Consider the following 19,997-nt stretch of genomic DNA (forward strand, 5'->3'; position numbering starts at 1 on the left):
GGTAAAGCACCCCTGGGCTCAATCCCCAGTACCACAAAAAGAAAAGGGCTGAAGATATGGGTCAGTGGTTAGAGACTTGCCTGGCTTGCATAAGACCCTAAATTCAATCTTTGATACAAGAATAGAATGTGGCATAGACATTGCAATGGAATAATATGCAACAATGAAAACACAACAAGCTACAATTATAACAGGACGAGTATTACAAACATAATATTGAAAGGAAGACATAACATAACAAGATGATAAAGAAATAAATGAGTCCATAATATTGATACTTTTGTATAAGTTGTATTTACAGTTGTAGTAAGAAATTTTATCATCATTGCCTCATTTTTATGTGTTGGGGATTTCTTTTTATGATGTTTACAATAAAACTAATTTTATGTCTGATTAGATTTGCAAAAGTTGCTTAAGTACTTAGAAATAATTCGTTTATCATATTCCAAAGTCTCCCTTGTCAGGTGTTTGAAGTGTTTGAATTGGATAAATTAAATTTGCAATTGTAGTTTGAGATATGTAACAGAAGTTGCTTAATGAAATGTTTAAATGGTGTTAAAAAGTTTATGGGAATTTCATCTGTCAAATTTATGACATAATTGAACATGAATCAATAAAGAAGTAAATGTGATCTTGCTTTTTCTACAAAAATTACTAAGTTCATAAATAAAATATCAAGATCCATAAGTTGAGAGTAAAAGCAGAACCAAGAGAGCTAGGATGTGCGATCTATAACTGTAAGAAATTAAGTATTGATTGAAATGTAAGTAATTGTATTTATCTTTACTAGCTAAATCCTCGAATCTGAATGGCTTAGCCAAAAAAAAAGAAAAGAAAAGGAAAAAAAGTTGTTCCATAATTAATAGACACATGTTCCCAGCTCGAACCACTTGCCAGGCCCAGGGACCAGGAAGGACGGTGGACATGCTCTCCAGGTGCATCTTGGCTGTTCTCCCAAAGGAATCAGCCTTTTTCTGGATTATTCTTCATATGTTTTTTCCTTGCCTCTGCCAGACACCTGGGGACGCTCCCAGCCCCGTCCAGTCCAGTTCAGATGAGCCCTGGGAATCTCTCACCGATTGATCTACGTGGCTGTTTGCACAGTACGGCTCACCAGGGTACAGAAGGGATAAAGGACATGGAAAGTAGACCCCAGGACACTGCCCCGTCTATACCTGTTTCCTCACCCGCTTTGTCCATGGTCAATTGGAGCTTTTATTATTTAAGGTCCTAGGCCTCAGCCAGAGGGAAGGCAGGGAGGGAAAAGAACTCACACCCAGGGCTGGGACTGTGGCTCAGAGGTAGAGCGCTCACCTAGCATGGTCGGTCGGGACCGGGTTCGATCCTCAGCACCGCATAAAAAAAAAAAATAAAGGCATTGTGTTGTGTCCATCGACACCTAAAAAATAAAAAAGAACTCACACCCAAGGGCACTTAACTCCCTGCTCTAAGGGATCCGCTGATCCCAATGCAGTGCACCCTAGGAACTTCCCCACCCACCCTTCTGTCCCACCCCGGTAGATCAGCTGACCCTAGGAACTACCTTTCTGCCCCGCCCTAAATGAGGCCTATAAAAGTAAGACGCCCAGAAGATGAGCCTCCTGGGTGTTTGAGTCCCCTGCTGACTAAAGAAGAGCTTGCTGACCCCAGATCGGCTGGAGCCCACCGAAGCTCCTTTGTGTGCACCAGGGAAACTTCCTTGGGTCTTGTCCTGCGATACACCCACACCTGCAAACCTGCCGGTGGGTTGTTCGTTCAGGTGGTTCAAACACAACCAGCAATTGCAAATCGTTTCTATTGATCTCCAGTTAGAATGCTCTACTTTAGGCACAAACCCTTTAAAGTCATCCCATAGGCGTTTCAACGTTTTTAAGCAACTTAAGGTTTCATGGGATAAGAGTTCAGATGGGCGGGAAGCACAGGTCTCCGCCAGGCTTCCCCCAGCACATCTTTAGGGACAGAAATGTCCCTTCTGGGCACAGAGTCCTTCTCAAGAGTGAAGGAATCCTGCCCTTCTCTTTCTCACTGTCACACTTTAACCAGAGTTTTCTGCAGCGCTCCACTTAGCTTAGGTCCAGGAATCCGAATGTGGGAGGAAAATGACTCCACAAGTGTTGGCTGTGACCGTGAAAGGCTGGAACCGGGCATCTGCTTTGGTTGACTTAGGAGGACACTAGGGAGACCTGCCGTCCTCCTCCTGGGCACCGCAGCAGGGGAGAGTGGGGTTTGCGGGGTGGACAGAGGTGCTGAGAGCCCCGGTGCCGACACGCTGGTCTCCGAAGATGCCATCTGGAGATGCCAGTCTCTGCTCCCGACAGGTGGCCTCCATCTTGAAAATGCTCCTGGTTTCTCTTTGGAAAAGTCCAAGACCGTGACTCAGGGTGGAGGGCAATCGGTGCCGTCCCCACAAAGCTCCCAATGCCTGCTCTGGAAAACTCTGCTCCTGGGTCTGAGAAGACCAGCCACAGCTCTGGAAAACTCGCCCTCCCCAGCCGCAGGAGCGCTCTCTCCATGACGAGGAAAGACACCCTTCCCAGGACTCCAGAAAATCCCACGTCCAAACAGCCAGAGAACCCTCCCCAGGAGATGGGGAAACCGCTGCCCTCCGCGCCCCTGACTCTGGAGGCCTCGGGCCGGTGATGTCCTGGCAAATGTTGAAGGACGGGCTCCGGCTCCCAGCAGCAGGTGGCGCCTGCTCATTCCCTCGGTGTGCGCACGGACGGGTGGTGGCCGGTTTCCAGGTACCTTCCAGGACCCGCCAGGCTGGCTCCAGGACAGCGGAGTGCTCTGAGCCCTGGCTCTGGAGGCTTCTGAGGTCTCGGGTCTGCAGGACTCCAGGGCCCTGATGTCCACGGCTCTGGGGAAAAAACCAAACCAAACACCACCATGCTGAGCAAAGTGGCAGTGCCACCTGGCCGACTCAGAGGACACCGGGTGCGCACAGGACGCCCCTCCCACTCTGAGCAACACCCACCTAAGCTCCCTGAGGCCTGTCATCAGAGAGGCCCTGCCCCTGCCCTGCCTGGAAACCCTCCCCCTCACCAGGAGGCCACCGTCCTCCCCACGGGACAAACGGGACAGACGGGCTGGGCTCTGAGGAGGCCGGGGAGGCTCCTCTCCTCCCATGAAAGCGTCAGCTCTGACTTTGAGGGCCCTTTCTGACAAATGTCGGAAAAAGCACTTTGTAAAACTAAAAGGCTGCGCCTGGCAGGCCGCGGCTGCTGGGGACGTGTGCGGAATGACGGAGTGGCCCCGGGAGGGCTCCCGAACGCAGGCCCAGCACGAGCCCCCGAGATCATTCCTACGGTGACTAAATGAGGCAGTGGCGGGGGACGACGGGAAAGCCCATATTTCTCCCTAATGAGGTCTCTTCTCTTCTGAGTTCTCACCAGACGGGGAGCGAAGGGCCTGGCTCTCAGTGGGCATCGATGAACGTTTGATAAATGGGCGGACACGTGGACGGATAAAGGAGGGACCTACAGGTGGATGAGGCTCTGTGTGGACGGGAGGGAAGGCAGGGCTGGAGGGAGCAGCGGACGCCCCTGCCCGCCGAACAGCCGCTTCCCTGCGAACCCCAGTTTCATCAGATCCCTAGCAGCACAGCGGGGGACTGGGACCCTCCTCAGCCAGCACATCCTGTGTCCAGGTGGGCCGGCCCGGTGATACCTTCCCTCGCTGGAGAGTTGTCCAGGAATGGCCGTGGGATGCGATGGTGGCCCAGGGGACACAAGGGGAAGGTTCTGGGGACCCTCCAGGAACACCTTCCTCATTAGAAGAACATAAACAGGATACATTCTCTCTTCTGGCCTTGGATACTGGGTCGTGAGGATGATGTGCACAGACACTGCAGCCATCTTGCCACTATGAGGAAATAAGATAGAGGACAAAAAGCTGATGTCCCAGGTGCCACTCAGCAAACACACACACACACACACACACGCACACATGCACACATGCACACACACACACACACATGCCTACACACACACAGAGAGAAGCTGGGTTTTTAGAACTTGTCATTGAACCACTGAATTAGCCAGTGTGTGCGGGTTGATACATAGACAGATGGATGGACAAATGGATGGATGGGTGGGTGGACAGATGAATGGGTGGACAGATCAATCAGTAGGTGGAGTGAAAAGATTTTCATAGGAATGAAGATAGGAAGGGGGATGGGTAGACACGTGTCAGAACAGTATTTCCCTTCCGTCACCTGGCTGGAAGGGCGTGTGCCCACCTTATCATTTGGGGCAAGGTCTCCCCTGCCAGAGAGATGTCTGGAGGGTGGAGAAGCCCAGCAGAGGCAGCCGCACAGGGGACTCACACGGTCCTGAGCCCAGACCCTGGACCTGCCCCTGTGGACAATTTGTCCCTGGGCAGCCTGCTGTCCACCTGAGCAATGACAGCCTCTTCATCTGTGGACGGGGACCAAAGTGCCACCTCACAGGCTGCTACAAGGATGCGAGGAGATGACCTAGGAAAGTGCTTGGTGCCACGTGTCACCCCTGGTGAGTCCACAGTGACCGCTGAGACCTCCCGAGCTCTCTCAGCCAGCTTGGCCAGCGCTGGGCATGCCTGGGATGTGCCAGCCCGAGGTGGCAGAGGTGCCCCGGCCAGAGCAGCTGGGCCCCACGCACACCCCCTGCTCTGAAAAGCGGTCTCCAACCTGGCTGGACGGCCGCAGGGGCTACGGAAGGACCCGAGGACAACTGCTTCCTCCCTTCTCCCACCTCAGGTCGGCGGGGCCAGCACCGAGCCTGCAGGTTTAGAGTGGGCAGAGCCCCAGCCAGCCAGGGCCGCCGCCTCACGAAGCTGAGGGCCTCCTGCTGGGGATCCAGCCCTGGCATCCAGCTCCACCTTCTCCTGGGCCCCTGCTCTGCGCCCGCCTTGGCTTTTCACTCTCTGGACCCTGTGGTCTGTCCTTGCCTGCTCTGACCCATGGCCCCGGCTGGGCCAAGCCTTCCCTCACCCCCGGCCCCGGGGACAGGCTATTCCCCTGGTTCTCCTGTCCCTCCCGGCCCCTTGGAGTCTCCCTCAATTATGAAAATCTCAGGAAAACTTTCCAGGTCCCCACCTGGGTCACAGCCCGCACAGGACCCTGAAGTTCCACAGGCACCGCACACCCAGGTCGCGCTCCCCAGATCCGCCTCCGGGGACAGGGCCATCCGCGGAATCAGAGCTGGCGCCGCCCAGACCTCGGCGTCTCAGCGTGGAAAAGCGCCTGAGGATAATCAGCTCCTTGTGGCCTTCGCTGACGGTTCCTGGGGCCTGTCCCAGTGTCCTCCCGGTACGGTGCCTGTCTGTGGTGGCCACGATGCCCTCAGCTCATCCTGGTCCTGCAGACTGTCCTCTCCCCGGTCTGAAGCGGGTGGATTCCTGGGCCTGCGAACGTGGGCTTGTCCTCGGGCACGGCTGACCCCTTCACCTCCGCCGCCTTCTCTCTTGTCCATCCATCCAACCAACATTTATGGAGAAGCTGCTGGAGGACTGGCCCCGGGAGCTGCGGAGACCAACCTGAGTCCAGAGCACCTGGGCCTTCTCAGGAGTCACAGTCCCGGGGGAGATGGACGCTCAGCCTCCAGGACGACAAGACGCACCCAAGGTGGCACAGAGTGGGGGGCGGGGGAGCCATGACCCACCCCAGGGCCCTAGGAAGGCTTCCCGGGGGAGGTGGCACCTGGCCAAGCCCTGCCTGGAGGACCCCGCAGGGGATCCCACAGCACAGGCCCAAAGGCCCCACAGAGTCGAGCATAGAGTAGGGGTGTCCTGGGTCCCCACTGCCCGTCCCTTCCCTGTGAGATGAGCCCTTTCCATAGGAGAAGCTGGACCCAGGAGGGGGACCTGCAAGGCCCCTGCAGAGCAGAAGCCAGGCCTGGAGGCCCCTGGACGCCCACACAGATCGGCCTCCCGCCTGCGGGGCTGGGGGCCAGTCAGAGCCTGGAGCCCGCCCAGCTCAGGCGCCTCTGCTGAGACGCTGCACAACCAGCTTCACCCTGAGTTTGGTAAATACAGGTAATTGCGGGACGATGGCTCTTCTCCCGCAGCATCTTAATTGGAGCGAGTCGCCCGGCTCTTCTCCTGCCCGGCTGTGCCAGGTGCGTTTGGCGCTTGTCATCTGGGCCTCCTGACGCACTGTAGCAAGAGTGATGGCTCCAAAGTCACTGCCATGACATGCCTGGAAGCCAGCACGCAGCTCCACACGGCCCCTCACCAATCACCATGGATGCCACCTGTCACCGGCTGGGAGGGCCCCCAAGTAGATCATGGCCTTCTAACCGCCATTATCCATCACCTTGTCACGGCGCTCCCCCGAGGCCCTGTGCGAGTGAAAAGCACAAGTCTTTTAGAAACTCGGGATCCAGATTCAAATCCTAGCTCCGTTACCAACATGCTCTGTGACCCGGGAAAAAATTGCTTACCCTCTCTGAATCTCAGTTACCAAACAGGGATAATTACCCTGGAAATAAGATAAGAAATAAGATAATGCTAACGTCAGTACTTCCTAAAGGGTGGGGCAGCCATCGCTGGGTGCTGCCCACCCCCCCAGCCGTCCTCCATGCACGAAATTGGCAAAGCGAGGCTCCTCTTCCTGCTTCTCCCAGCACTGGCCGCAGCCCACGCTGGCTCTGCCGGTGGAAGAACTGGCCCCACGGACCTGGGCCTGAGCAGGCCTCCACTGCTGTGGCCCCCATTCTTGGTCCCTGGTGACAAAGTCTCTCTGCGGGTCTCTTGGCTGGTGGCAGCCTGGAATTCCGGAGCTCCCCTGCACCTGGGGGACGATCAGCAGTGCCAGGTCAACCCCTTCCTCCTCCCATGTCGCCCCGGCCCCCGCACCCCACCTCCTTCCTCACATCCTGTAAGTGGCAAAGTGGCCCTCCGAAGGCCGCATCCCGCCAGGCTGAGGCTCGGGAGGGTGGGCCTCTCCTCTGGCACGTCCTCCCCGTCCCTCCTCCCAGAGCCCGGCTTCCCTCCTGGGCTGGGGACCCTCCCGGGCCGCCTCCTCTTGTCTGGTGGCCATGTGCCCCGGTCATCCCTTCGTCCTCTCCACGCTCCTCTGTGATGTCAGAGTCCCCAGCCTGGGCTCTTGATATGCCAAGAGCCTCCCCCGCCCCTCCCCACAAAGCCCACTTTCAAGGCCATTATCCACCTGCAGACGCAGGGCCCTGTTCACCGCCCTCCGTCCTCCTGCTCCCCGTCCTCCTGCTCCTCTGTGAGACCTGGACGCCTCTGGCTGAAAAGGAAGAGCCACATGAAAGCAGTCCAAAACCCAAACAGCATCCCGTGGCGCCAGGCTGCCCGGGTAGCAGAGCAGAGAGCCCGGGAGACGCCGGCACTGCCCTGTTCCCTCGCCCACCTCGGAGGCCCAGAGAGGGCAAAGACTAGCTTCAGGCCACACAGCAAGGCTGAGCGGGCACCGGAGGCCACGCTCTTCCCAGATGCACCTGCGTTAGGAAAGGGCTGCGGGAGCCTTTCACCTCCCAGCACCCGGCTCTGAGCACGGCAGACCCTCTGGGGAGCAGGGTCCTGCCTGCCCTGCTCATTAACACCTCCCATCACGGAGCCAGGGTCCAGAGCAGAGTGGCCGGCACCCTCCTCCCGTGCCCCCTGTTCCCCAGTGGTTGCCCTAAGGTTCGGCCAAGTCCTCCATCGGGGGCTCCAGAGCGCCCCCTGCCTGCGCCTGCACTCTGGGACTGTGGGCTGCCTGAGCTGGGTCCCTCCCTCCAGGCCCCGCCTCTGTCCTCTGCCAAGCCCACCGCTGTCCCTCTGTGCCTCACTTTCCTCTCTTTTAAACGTAGCAGTTGGACGAGACGGTGGCTTGCAGAAAAGCACAGCTGGAGGGAGAGTCCTCCCGCCCCCCATCTGCAGATTGTAAATATATATTTATCTCCTCTAAAGCAGTGCTTCTGCAGGTCCCCCGAAGCATGGCTGCAGCACAGAATTTGAAGATGGCTGACTGAACCGGGTATGTCCTCAGGGTCCCTGCAACACGGATCTGATTAGAACTTAAGACTCGGAGAGTCTAGACACACAGAAAAACTGTCTAGAGATGCAAGTAACAAATTAAAAAGGGGGGGGGGGATGAGCCAGGGCTTTTATCCAGGATTCCTTGCTCTCATCTAACAAGAAGTCGGAAGAAGGCAGACGGAGGCAGGAAGAGGCACGCCCCAGGCCACCAGCTCCTTCCCCCGCTCCCCCGCCGTCCTCCACCTGTGGCTTCATCCTCAGATTCACGGCCTCAGGATCACAGAGTAGCCGCTCCTGCTCCAGCAGTTTGTCTGTGTCTGGGCAAGAAGAAGGAGACCAGCAAAAAGTCATGAGCCCACCCATATCAGGCCTCCCTGTAAAGACCTCCTGGAAGCGCGACCCAGCGGATCTGTTTATGCTTCATGGGTGGACTGTGACCCGGCGTCCCGCTGCACAGGATGAGTGGGAAACATAGCTGTTTTTTAAATATGGCACTTTGCCACTATCAAGCCAGCCCGGTTCTCTAAGCGCAGATGTGGAGGAGACTGGTAAACAACCAGCTGCGTCAGCCAGGCCATGTGGTTTGGGGCACGTCCTCCCCCTCTCTGGGTCTCAGTGACCCCATTTCCAAAAGGGAAGGATGGGATCAGAAGCCCTGGGACTTTATCCAGCTCTGATCCCTGGGGCACCTCCTGACTTGGCCACCAGCTGTGTGACCCAGGCAGGGTAGATGACAGCCTTGCCTCAGTCTCCTCATCTGTGAAATAGGGCTAGCCATAGAGCCTGCCTCACCAGGTTTGGAGGATCGCTGCTGTGTGCAAGGTGCTCAGAGAGACTAACAGAAGGTCAGAGAGCAACAGCCCTCAGTCAGGTTGCTGCTCTGCTAAGTAGGAAAGCCCCCCGTCCTGAGTTCCACTTCGGCCTACCCCTGGGTGCTGTGTGACCTGAGGCAGGTGCCTTCCCCTCTCTGGGCCTCAGCAACCTGTTCTGTACCGTAAGGGACTGGCATTGTCTTGGGCCCAGGGGATCCGAGTGGCTTTCGGAAGCTGAACTGGGCTGTTGACAGTGAATTCCTTCCTGGGCTGGGAGGGGGCCGGGAGAGGAGGAGGGCTCAGCTGCTTTTCTGCAGCCAGGGCAGTGACCTGGGCAGCACGGACTTCCTGTTTCTCAGAGGGAATCCAGGGTCACTGGGCGGCCCTCCCGCTCCCTGCCACTCCCTCTTCCATGGTGGAAATGGTCGGTCGCTGGGGCAACCTTCCCAGCGTCACCTCCCTGGGCGGCCCTGTGTGGGTGAGAGAGGGACCAGAACAATTGTCCTTTGTTCCCATTCGGCTGCTCCCGGACGCTTGCCTCGTCCCCCAGCTCAGCGCTGGGTCTCACGTCCACTTTCCAGATGAGGAACCTGTGTCCAGGAGGCGAAGTCACCTGCCCAGGTGTGGAGGCCGGTGAGAGGTGAGGCTGGATCTTCTGGAAACACGGGCCGGCCTCCTGCCGTCCCCGGCTCCAGGGCCTCAAGACACAGACAGAACCGGAGCTGGACCTGGCTGGGGCCTCCCCCACTCTGTCCTCCTTTAACACGCTTGAGACCAGCCAGACCCACGCTGCAGAGCCTGGGCACCAACACCCACAAGACCAAGTGGCTGGACCCCAGGGCCACAGGCTGGGAGCAGGGCTGCGGAGCAAGGAGTGCTCGGGTTCCAGGGCTGATTTGGGTACGAGCCTGCTGTGTGCCTTGGGCTGGAGGCTTAACCTCTCTGAGCTTTTTTGGAGACTAGATTAGTTTCCCAGGGCTGCCATGCGCAAGTGACCGCACACTTTGTGACTTAAAACAATAGAGGTGAATTCTGTCTCAGTTCTGGGGGCCGAGAGCCTGGAATGAAGGTTTCGACAGGGTTGGCTCCTTCTCTGGGGACTCTGAGGGTCTCTGCCTCTCTCTGATGGTGGCAGCGACCTTGACATGCCCTGGCCTGTGGCGGCACAAGTCTTGTCTCTGCCTCCATCTTCCGGGTCCTGTGAGCGGGACCACGCTTCCTTCCCTGGGTTAGGGACCCCTCAGGCCCAGCCTCCAGCTGCCCTGGTCACACCTGCAGAGAGCTGATTTCTGAACCAGGTGGCACCCACTGGCAGCTTGGTCAGGACTTGACCATATCTTCGGGGGGACGCAGTTCCGTCCACACCAGGAGTGGCGGGGGACCCTCGGGCTTCGGGATGGGGTGCTGCTGGTGACGTCCGTAACTCACACGAAGTCAGACTCGTAGGAAACCTGCAAACACAGAGACTGCTCCCTGTTGTCCCCATGGAGCAAACAGCGCCGTCGTGAGCACCTGCCCGGTGCCCGTCTCCCGGGATCTGGAACCTTCCCACAGGCCCTTCAGGCCCCTGAAGGCTGTGCAGACCAGAGACGCCAACGTGACTGCACTCACCCGCCTGCCACCCGTCCCAGAGGTTCAGGGAGGTTGATTAACTTGCCCGAGGCCACCAGCTTGAAGGAAGTGGCACCAGACCTCAGTGGCCTCCTACGCCAGCCTGCCTGCCCGTCTCTGGCCACCTGCTGTGACACTTCCCAAGTGGCTTCCAGGGGAAGCTGCCTCTGCCAGGCCTTGTCCCTGTTCCTCTGCCTGCTGAGCCTGCTGGGTCCTGGTTGCACCTGTCACCTGGGGCCAGGCCCAGCTGGATCTCCAGGGAGGGGCTGCAGAGGAGGTGCAGGTGACTGGAGCAGAGGACAGTCTGGGTGGACAAAGGGCACCAGAGAAAGTGGCATCTGGAAGGAGTGACACACAGAGCCATTAAGGGTGGTGGGAGGTCGGATGGAGGGCTGGTGGCAGGCAGCCTTGGAAGCCAAATGAAGATGTCTGGATGGGACCCGTGGGTGACGGGACACCTGGAAAAGGGCAAAGCAGGGCTGGCCAGGGCCACAGGGCACCTGCTCAGCAGCAGCTGTGAGCAGAGCGTCCAGAAGGAGAGCTGCCTGTGCCTAGGGCAGAGGGGGAACTGCAGCCAGCAGGTCTGGGTGGGGCCCCCTCACCCCTGCATGTAAGACCCCCACCTGCTGCCTCGGTACCAGAGCCATTGCCAGCTGTCCTCCTGGGTTAGAAGGACACAGAGGTGTCCTGAGCAGAGCACTGTCCCCTCCCCTGCCCTGAGCCATCGGTCTCCAGAGGACTGTCACAGTGACAAGCAAAATGATGCTTTGCAGAAACGACAAGGACCCGGCCTATTGGGGCCTTGGATCGGATCAGTGTGTCCACACGGAGGCCGAGAGCCGCCCTGCTGCACCCGGGAGTCGCAGCCCAGTGGGAGGCTGAGGCAGGAGGATCCCTGGAGCCCAGGAGTTCAAGGCCAGCCTGGGGGACAGAGCAAGACAGACAGACAGACAGGAAGAGAGGAGGGGGCGGGAGGGAGGGCAAAGGGAACTGGGGTCAGGAGAAGAGCCAAGCCCTCACCTGCTCAGGGGACACGCCCAGGTGGAGGAGGATCCTGGTCCCCAGGAGGGGCCAGAGAGGGCTGGTGCTGAGCAAGGTCAGCCGCCATTCTAAGGGCTGAGCTCCCTGAGGCCGGGCAACTCTGGAGGCAGAGGGACGCAGGGGCAGGGGCTGTGGGCGGCCAGGGTGGGCGAGGGCCTGAGCTCCCTGCGCCCACAGCAACCTGAGCACCGAGCGAGCAGGCTGACCAGGCTCTAGAGCACCGAGCCCCCCATCTCCCGGCCCACGGTGCCCACCCCTCAGCCCATCGTGCAGGTGCAGACCTGCCCCGGCCTCCCTCCCGGGAGCCGCGGCTCTCTGCGCCCTGGAGATAATAGCCTTTGGCCTGGCTATTAGCTGGGATCGAGGTTTAGCTTCTAAGGCGACACCCAGAATAGCCGCGGCTGACACAAGACGCCAGTTCATTTGTGCCCCACATAATAGCGCCCATGAGCCCCCAGGACTGGCCCTCGGGGTAGGTGCCCCAGGTCCCTTCTCGTCATGCACGGACTGCTCCGTGGGGCTGGAAGCTCCCTGAGGACGGGGACAGGTCCATCTCTCTCATCGTGTGTCCCTGGAACCTGGTGGTGCTGGACACTATGGACGAGTGGGAAACCCACCTCCCGAGCGTGGCCAGTGGCTTGACACCGTGGAGTCCCCGCCAGGGAGGAGGGAGAAGTGCCTTCCTCCTGGGGCTGCCGCAGGGACTGAGGGGCCGCGGAGCATCAGGGCTGGGTCCTGGGTGAACGTTCCCAGGGACACGTGGGGTGGGAAGGGGCGTCACCGAGACCCTGCCAGGCCTCAGTGTTCTCGACTGTGAAGTGGATCTGCCAATTCCTGGGCCAGGGATTCGGAGTCAACAGACCCCCACAGCCTTGGCCTGGCGCCTGGCACCAGAACCCTTCCCCAGACACGGCAGGAGGAGGGGCGAGGCTGGTGCCCTCCTGGCGCGTGCGCCTGTGCGCTGGCTGGCGCAGGAGAGGCGGCCGCTGGTGGCCGGTCTCGTTAGTGGAAATCGTCACCCTGATGCTCGTTAATATAATAGGGCTGCGCTCCTGGCGCTCCCTCCAGGGCCTGGCTCCAGGCTGCACAGCGGTGGGGGCTCTGCAAACGCTCCCCACACCCCCCTCCCTGGGGAGGCCGCCAGGAGTGGCAGCTGTTCCAGGCACACCGCTCGACTCGGGGCCACGGGCTCTGCCTTGAATAGGCACCACTGCATACACTCCCCACATGCGGCTCTGCCTTGAATAGGCACCACTGCATACGCTCCCCGCACGCGCTCACGGACTCACCGCGGTGCAGCGAGCAGGCTGTGCCCCGACCCCTGAGAACACGCGCTCGCAGGGAGGAGCCCTCCGTCCAGCCACCACCCGGACGTCCCACCTGCCCAGCACTCGGTGCCCGGCTTGGGTTAACCCCAGCAGCCCAAGTGGTTCTTCCTGTCACGTCCACTCTGCAGCAGAGGAGATGTGACTGGCACAGTCCCTGACCACCTGCCCGTGCAGCGGCCGCCTGGGGTCTGAACACAGGAAGCCTCCGCTCAGCACTGGCCCGACTCTTTCCTTGTGGTGATCCCTGTCCTCCTTCTCCCCGTGGCACCCATGAGGAAATGCACTCGAAAAGGTGAAGTCACTGACCCGGGATCCCACAGCCAGGACTGCCCGACTCTGCCCTGCCCCTGCCGGGGTGGGCGCAGGGCGGAGACCTGTGCTCCTCTTTTAAAGATGGGAAAACTGAGGCCCAGAGAGATCCAGCAACTCGCCCAAGGGCCCACAGGGAGAAAGACAGGGCCAGCCCCAGCCTCTCACTCACCACCAACCAGGAGCCGTGGCCTGAGGGAGTCCGCAGCAGAAGGGTCAGCCCACCCGGGTCCCCTCCAGATACTGGGCAAGTCAGTCACCTCTCTGGGCTGTGTCCTTAGAGTGGGGGCCGTGGCTGATGCTCCAGGGCCACCCCATCCCCCCCACAGGTCCATCCTACCCTGGCCACAGCCTTAGGAGGGGAATGGTGAGTGACCTGGGTAAGACCCCATGATTCTGAGAAGGTCTCATCTTTCTGGGCTCCTTGGGGGCTGGGAGGTGCCCTCAGCCCACAGGTCAGGGGGCTAAAAGACCCATCGGGCTGGTGACCACGGAGCCCCGAGGACAAGAGGCCACTGGCCAGACCTCAGCCAGCCTCAAGGCCACAGCTGTCCACCCCAACCCCCACCCTTGGCCAGGACATCGGAACAGCCAAGGCGGAACAACCTGTCTCGGTGACGTGGCCTGAGTCCAAGGCCAGCGAGGACAGGAGGCAGCCACCAGAGCGCCTGTAGGGGACTCGGTGGACCAAGGGCCCCGTGGAGCCCCGTGGAGCCGCCTCCACTGCCCTGGCCAGGCCCCACACACCATGGAAGGACCTTTCGAGGCCACATCCAGGCCGCCCCCCACCTCAGCCAGAGACACCCAGAAATGCCCATGAGTTTGGTCCCAGACCAGCAGCCACCCCTACCCAGAAGGGCCACAGGAAGGAGGTGAAGGGGGGAGAGGAGGCCAGAGTCCCTTCACTCCCCTTAGGGGCTGGCCATCGACCTGTCCACCTGTGCCCACACCCTGCCCCCTGCTGGCCAGTCCCCTCTCCCTTGAGTAGGGCCAGCTCAAGCCCCGCCTTCTGCAGCAAGGCTGCTGGTTCCCCCCCTCCCTGACGTCCTCTCTCTCCCGGGTCCTGCTGTGCAGCCTGGGTGACAGGGAAGAGCTCCAGCATCTCCCTTCCTCTCCAGTCTGTCCCCCGGGGCCGAGAGTGAGCTTTCTGGAACACAGATGTGACCTGTCACTCCTCCTGCAGCTCCAACCTCTCAAGCAGAGCATTCGACTGCTCCTGACTTCTGTCCGGCTTCGGCTCCAGCCTCAGATCCACGCCCCGAGCCTGGCCAGGGGAGGCAGGACCCACCTTCCGGAAGACCCCGGGCCCCGCAGCCCTGAGGCTGGCTCAGCCCGCCCCCACCAGACCCCAGGACAGAGACTGAGGGCCCCTCTACACACACACCTGCCACCGGGAGTCCACGGGCTGCAGCTCTCCAGTGCGTGTTGGTACCACGGACAGCGCCCAGGCGGGCCCTGGGGGCTCCTAAAAGCCACCTGTGTGCGCGACCTGGGACACTTTCGTGACCTCACACAACAGGCGTTCGCTGAGCACCAGCTGCATGCCCACCCCTGCTGGGCATCGTGGGAAGCCCCAGAGGGAAAGGCCTGGTCACCGCTGCTCCCAAGCCCTGGGGTCTGCATGGGGAACTGACTGCCATGTCACCAACCCTTCACCCACCTCCACAGACGGCCACAGCCACTTCTACAAGCCACATCTGACCGTGGCACTTGGCAGACACACACACACAGGCACGTGGGCGCATGCGCCCCCGGACTCCGTCCCCCTCCAGAGCCCAGCTGCCTTCCACACCGTGGCCTCCTCGTCCGGGAGCCTCGCCCGCGCCTCCCCATGGAGAGCCCCCGCGCGGCCTTCTGAACCCCGTCAGGAGCCCCCGTCCAGGAGGCCCCCGCCCCGTCCTCGCAGAGGCTCTGTCCCTGCCCATTGCCCTTGGCCTTGTCACATCCTGAGGTCCCACACGCCCCGTGCCAACCCAAAGTCAGCTGAATGTGAAACAGGAGCAGGTGACACAGGGGCTGTGTCCCCATGGCAGGTGACCAACCACTGCCCCCACTGGGCCTTCAAAGGCTGCAGAGTTACCCAGAAGCCTACAGTGGTGTCAAAGCTGCGCTTAGGCCACCTTCGCCCTGGAAGCCCGTCTGTCCGTTGTATCTTTGAGCACGGAGGTGGCCCGGGCTGTGTGCCCAGAATTGTCAGGATGTGGCCAAAGGCAGCACGACCTCCGGCAGGGCAGGGTCAGTGACGGCAGGAGCTGTGCCCTTGACTCCACGTCCGTCCATCCGCTGTGAGTTCCCTGAGGGCCTGGGCTGCGTGCGCCTTGTATTTCCAAATCCCTGGATGCCTGCTCGGTGCCTGGCGCACAGTAGGCCTCTGTCACCATGGTGACTGACAGACCAGAATGAAGGCTCCAGGCTCGCAGCGCAGGGCCAAGGTTCAATCCTGTTCTGCTGTGTGCAGCTGGGTGACTCAGACACGTTCTGGACACTTCGTCTCAGTTTTCTTGACTGTAAAATGGGCTCATCGCTCACGCCGACCTCGTGCCACATCTGGAAAGAGCGCCACAGGGAAAGGAGCAGACGCGGGCCTGGGCAACAGTGAAGGCCCCTCAAAGCTCGTGCGGTTTCCATGACCTCTGGGCTGAACTGTGAGGGTCACGACAGGAATTCAGAGGATGGAGAGAGCGTCCAGAGGGCCCTTCCGGGGCCGGGAGAATCCAAGTGGGTGTCCGCTGAGCATTTCCTGTGTGCACTGCCCTGACGGAACCTCCAGCCGCTCTGTAAGGCGGGGACCACGGCCAGCCCATCATGGTCCCAGGGGAGACAGGCACAGAGGCCAGAGAAGGTGCCAGAGCGTTTGCTGGTGAGTGAATGGAGCTGGAGACCGCCAGGCCCCGCGAGGACACCAGTCCCCCCGATCGAGGCCGAATGCCCCCTCTGAAGTGCAGACCTGACCCACGGTGAGGGTGGGGAGGACAGTGGAAGTTGGTTGATTAGACAAAGGGAATGAAGGGGAGGAGGGAAAGACAGTGGAATGAGTCGGACTGGACTGTCCAGGTTCGTCTCTGACCACGCGACCAGGTAGCTCCGCATCACGTGCGACCCCAAGAATGGGGAGTCACCTACCCTCCACGTGTGTGCAACCTGTCAAGGCGCGTCCTGCCGTCACGACTAAGAAGAGAAACATTTGAAAATAAAAATAAGCTTAAAAAAGAAAAAGACCTTGCCAGAGATCACTCAACCAGAAGTAGGAAAGGGGGCAGATTGGCCCCCACGTCCTGCTCCTCACTCCTCTCCACGCAGCTGACCTCGAGGAGGCCCCAGGCTGAGCCGGACCTTGGAGGTCAAGCCACAGATGGAGGTGCCTGGGGAGGAAGCAGGGCCACAGACTGCCCCTCAGTCCCTCCCCAACAGCCGGCCCAGGGCCTCTCCACCCACGGCCCCGCAGACACCACCTGTCCTCACGCACCGACCAGCCTCCATCGGGCCCATGCTTCCCCCGATTCTCCTCTTCCCCATGCCAGAGACCGTCCTGGGCCACAGCTGGCTTGGCTTGGGAGTGACCAGAGAGGGTGATGCTGGAGCAGGGTTTTGAAGGGCCCATAGGAGTTCACCAGGAGGAGAGAGCGTGGGAGTCAAGGGTGACCATAAAGTTGTTACCTACACTCTCAACATTCTGGGAATCTCTGTGCCTCGGTTTCCTCATCTGTAGCATGGGAGAAAGGAGTACCTACTAGTTTCTCAGGTTTTTGTTGTTGTTGTTTGTTTGTTGTTTGGTACTAGAGATTGAACCAGGGATGCTTAACCACTGAGCCACCTCTCCAGCCCTTTTTTATATTTTGTTTTGAGACAAGGTCTCGCTGAGTTAATTAGGGCCTCACTAAGTTGCTGAGGCTGGCTCTGAACCTGCGATCCTCCTGCCTCCGCCTCCCGAGCCCCTGGGATTCCAGGCGTGCGCCACCGCACGGGGCTTCTCCAGTTTTTGTAAGGACTAAACAAGCGGCTGCAGGTCACCTGACTCAGTGTTCCTGCAGAGCTTGCCCCGCGCCAGCCACTGCTCTAAGCGCCTCACACCTATTAAAAGTGGTCACACCCGCTCGGCACAGGCTGCACACAGTGCACCTGGCTTTGCTACTGTGAAACTGTCATCGTCACAGCTGCACACCTGCTCTGAGTCAGTCACAGTGCAGACACATCACCCTGCCCACCCTGTGGGTCCCTATCCTCACAAATCTCTGCAGTGACCGTCACGGGGACCATTTTACAGAAGAGAAAGCCATGGCTCCAGGGGCTCCCCCAAGAGGTCCCAGGAAGACCCGGCTGCACCGGCGGGGACCCAGGTCCAGCCCAGGGCCAGTGAAAATCAAATCGGTTCCAGCAAGATATGATGGAGCTCTGGACCCGCCGGAGCCTTGACAAGGTGGCAGCAGCGGGGGAGTGAATCCAGTGTCCTTCCAAGTGGGAGGCTTCGTGGCCAGCCACCCCTCCCAACCAGGACAGATGTGAACAGGAAGCAAGGTCCAGGGTTCCCGCAAGGCGCTTCGCCACAGGACACTCGGGAAAGGCCACCTCGTGAGTGTCCCTGGAAGCCAGAACAGCTGGGGACACGTCGGTCATGGCAGCATCCTGTGGGCGATTTCATCAGAGCTGATCCTGAGAGTCAGCTTTCCTAGGAGAGGAGGGGACAGGGCCCAGGAAGGTGCTGACCGCGTGCAAGTGGATGATGTGAAGCAGGAACTCGGGGCAGGGCCGGGGGGAGGCAGAGGGACAGGGGGCCTGGGCTTGGGGCTAAGGCCCAGCTCTGCATTTCCCGGAGGGGCAACCTCAGGGGGCCCCCGTGGCCCCCAGAGCCAATTGATGAGAATTTAAAATCTAAACTCCAAGTAGTGAAGCCGGGCATGGTGGCACACGCCTGTCATCCCAGCGACTCGGGAGGCGGTGGCAGGAGGATCGTGAGTTCAAAGCCAGCCTCAGCGGAAGCAAGGTGCTAAGCCACTCAGGGAGACCCTGTCTCTAAATAAAACACAAAACAGGGCTGGGGATGTGGCTCAGGGGTCCAGTGCTCCTGAGTTCAATCCCCAGTACAAAAAAAAAAAAATCTGTATCCCATTTCCATATTGATTGGTTAACACATCTGTGATCTCACTCATCACCCCTGTGGCCAGGCTCACGCACAGCTATGACCCCAGGCACTCGGGAGGCTTGGGCAGGAAGAGCCTAAGTTTGAGGCCAGCCTGGGCAACTGAGTGAGATCCCATCTCAAAAGAAAATGTCTGTCTGCTTGGTGACCAGAGATTGAACTCAGGGGCCCTGGACCACGAGCTAGATTCCCACACATTTTAATTTTGACACAGGGTCTTGCTAAGTTGCCGAGGGTCTTTGCTGTTCTCAAACTTGCGATTCTCCTGCTTGAGCCTCCCAGGTCAACGGGATTACAGGCCTGCACTACCACTCCCAGCAAGAAAATGTTTTTAATACATGTATGTTCTCTCTCTCTCTCTCTCTCTCTCTCTCTCTCTCTCTCCCCCTCCCTCCCTCCCTCTCTCTCCCCCTCTCTCCTCCCTCCCCATCTTCCTTCTTCCTTATAATTTACTTATTGAAGAAACTGGGTCATTTGTCTGATAGCGCATCCCGTGGTGTAGATTTTGTGGATAAGGTCAACGTTTTCACCTGTGAAATGGGGGTGGTCCTCCTCCCCAACATTAAGTGAGGTCATGACATGAATGAGGATGGACAATCAAAGGCACCCCACAGTGTCATGTGTTCATATGTGTTTGAGTCCTGCAGTAATGTTCTGTGGCTTCTGTTGTTCTGATGCTATAACTGGGGTTCAGAGATGCTTAGTAACCTGCCCACGCTCACACAGCTGGCTGACGGGAGAGAGAGGAGACAGGGCAGAGGCCCAGGCGGGGGCTCCTACTGCATCCTCGAAGAGCGTTAGGGTCTGTGTGAGTCTCAGTTCCTCCATCTGCAGATGCAGGCCAGGAGGTCCAAGCTGCCTGGGGCAGCGTCCCTCCTTCCCGACTGGGGACGAGGCTCAGCTCTGGCATGCTCAGCCTGAATCCCCCGCGGCCCCCAGCCCACCCCCAGGCCGGCAGCGACAGGGTGGGCGGCCCCCGAAGCTGAGCACACTCTGTTCCCAGGCAGCTGTGACCTCTTGGGCTGCCAGAGACAATCGGCTATTCTCCTTCCTCCCCCTCCATTTTGCTGTGTATCCTTTGGGCCACGGAGCCAGAGGGAAGTGCCACACCTCCCAGCAGCACCCATCCCTCCGGCCAACCCAAACGCAGCCTCCTGCCTCCACCCAGCCTCTAGAAGCCCAAGCCTCCCGTGCGGTTCACGCCAGGGGGACGGTGGCTTTATGATTTCTGCCCAGGTTCTGGGTCATCTGTTCATTCCACAGGCTGCCTGCTGGGCCTGGAGAATAATGACAATGACAGCCACGAGGACAATGATCATGGCCTGGATGAGCAGCCACCGGCTCTTGGCTTTGGGTCAGAGAGGTTGAACGACGAGCCAGAGCACACCCAGCTGCAAGCTGGGCCCCAGACCACGCCTTCTGCCCCTCCATGCTGAGACCAGGGCCAATGCACAGCCCTGGATGGGGACCCACAGGGGGAGATAAGTGTCACCTTCCAGAAACTTCCTGGGTGAACGGCCACGTGTGATTGGCTTTGAACGTTGCCAGACCAGCCTCTCCCATCACAGCAGGCTTCCGACTGCAGCCTGCCCTCGGTCAGACCCTCCCGGTGACAGGCCTGGCTCCTTCGCCCCATCTGGAGTTCTGGAGGTTAAGGGTCCAGGTGACAAACTGTCTGGGCCCAACAGCGAGGCCCGGGGCCCCAGGACTCCGCAGTGAGGAGGTGTTCCTGGGGGGTTGGGGGGGCAGCCGAGGAAGCACCCGCCCACCCCAAGGCTAGTGCCCCTAGTCCTG

The 19,997-nt window shown here is 59.5% G+C and overlaps 1 protein-coding gene across 23 annotated transcripts; it reads right to left on the reverse strand.

The window, feature by feature from the left end:
- Positions 1-275: 275 nt before the first annotated feature.
- On the reverse strand, positions 276-14,950 carry LOC110599434 (uncharacterized). Of its 23 annotated transcripts, none has more exons than XR_013427669.1 (8): positions 11,409-14,947; positions 8,892-11,309; positions 8,209-8,282; positions 7,148-7,980; positions 6,420-6,769; positions 5,075-6,317; positions 3,667-3,861; positions 276-2,857 (listed from the first exon to the last, which is right to left on the reverse strand). XR_013427669.1 is itself a non-coding variant. In XM_078025771.1 (8 exons), exons 2-6 carry the CDS (start codon positions 8,326-8,328, stop codon positions 6,272-6,274), a joined length of 402 nt encoding a protein of 133 aa, XP_077881897.1. In that variant the 5' UTR covers positions 8,329-11,309; positions 11,409-14,949; the 3' UTR covers positions 276-2,857; positions 3,667-3,861; positions 5,075-6,271. The 23 variants fall into 23 exon arrangements, 1 of the variants encoding a protein (XP_077881897.1); XR_013427671.1 differs by having other exon boundaries at positions 7,148-7,231; positions 8,758-11,309; XR_013427665.1 differs by having other exon boundaries at positions 8,758-11,309.
- Positions 14,951-19,997: the final 5,047 nt, after the last annotated feature.

Source organism: Ictidomys tridecemlineatus, chromosome 11 (assembly GCF_052094955.1).
Source record: "Ictidomys tridecemlineatus isolate mIctTri1 chromosome 11, mIctTri1.hap1, whole genome shotgun sequence".
Classification (NCBI taxonomy): Eukaryota; Metazoa; Chordata; class Mammalia; order Rodentia; family Sciuridae; genus Ictidomys; species Ictidomys tridecemlineatus.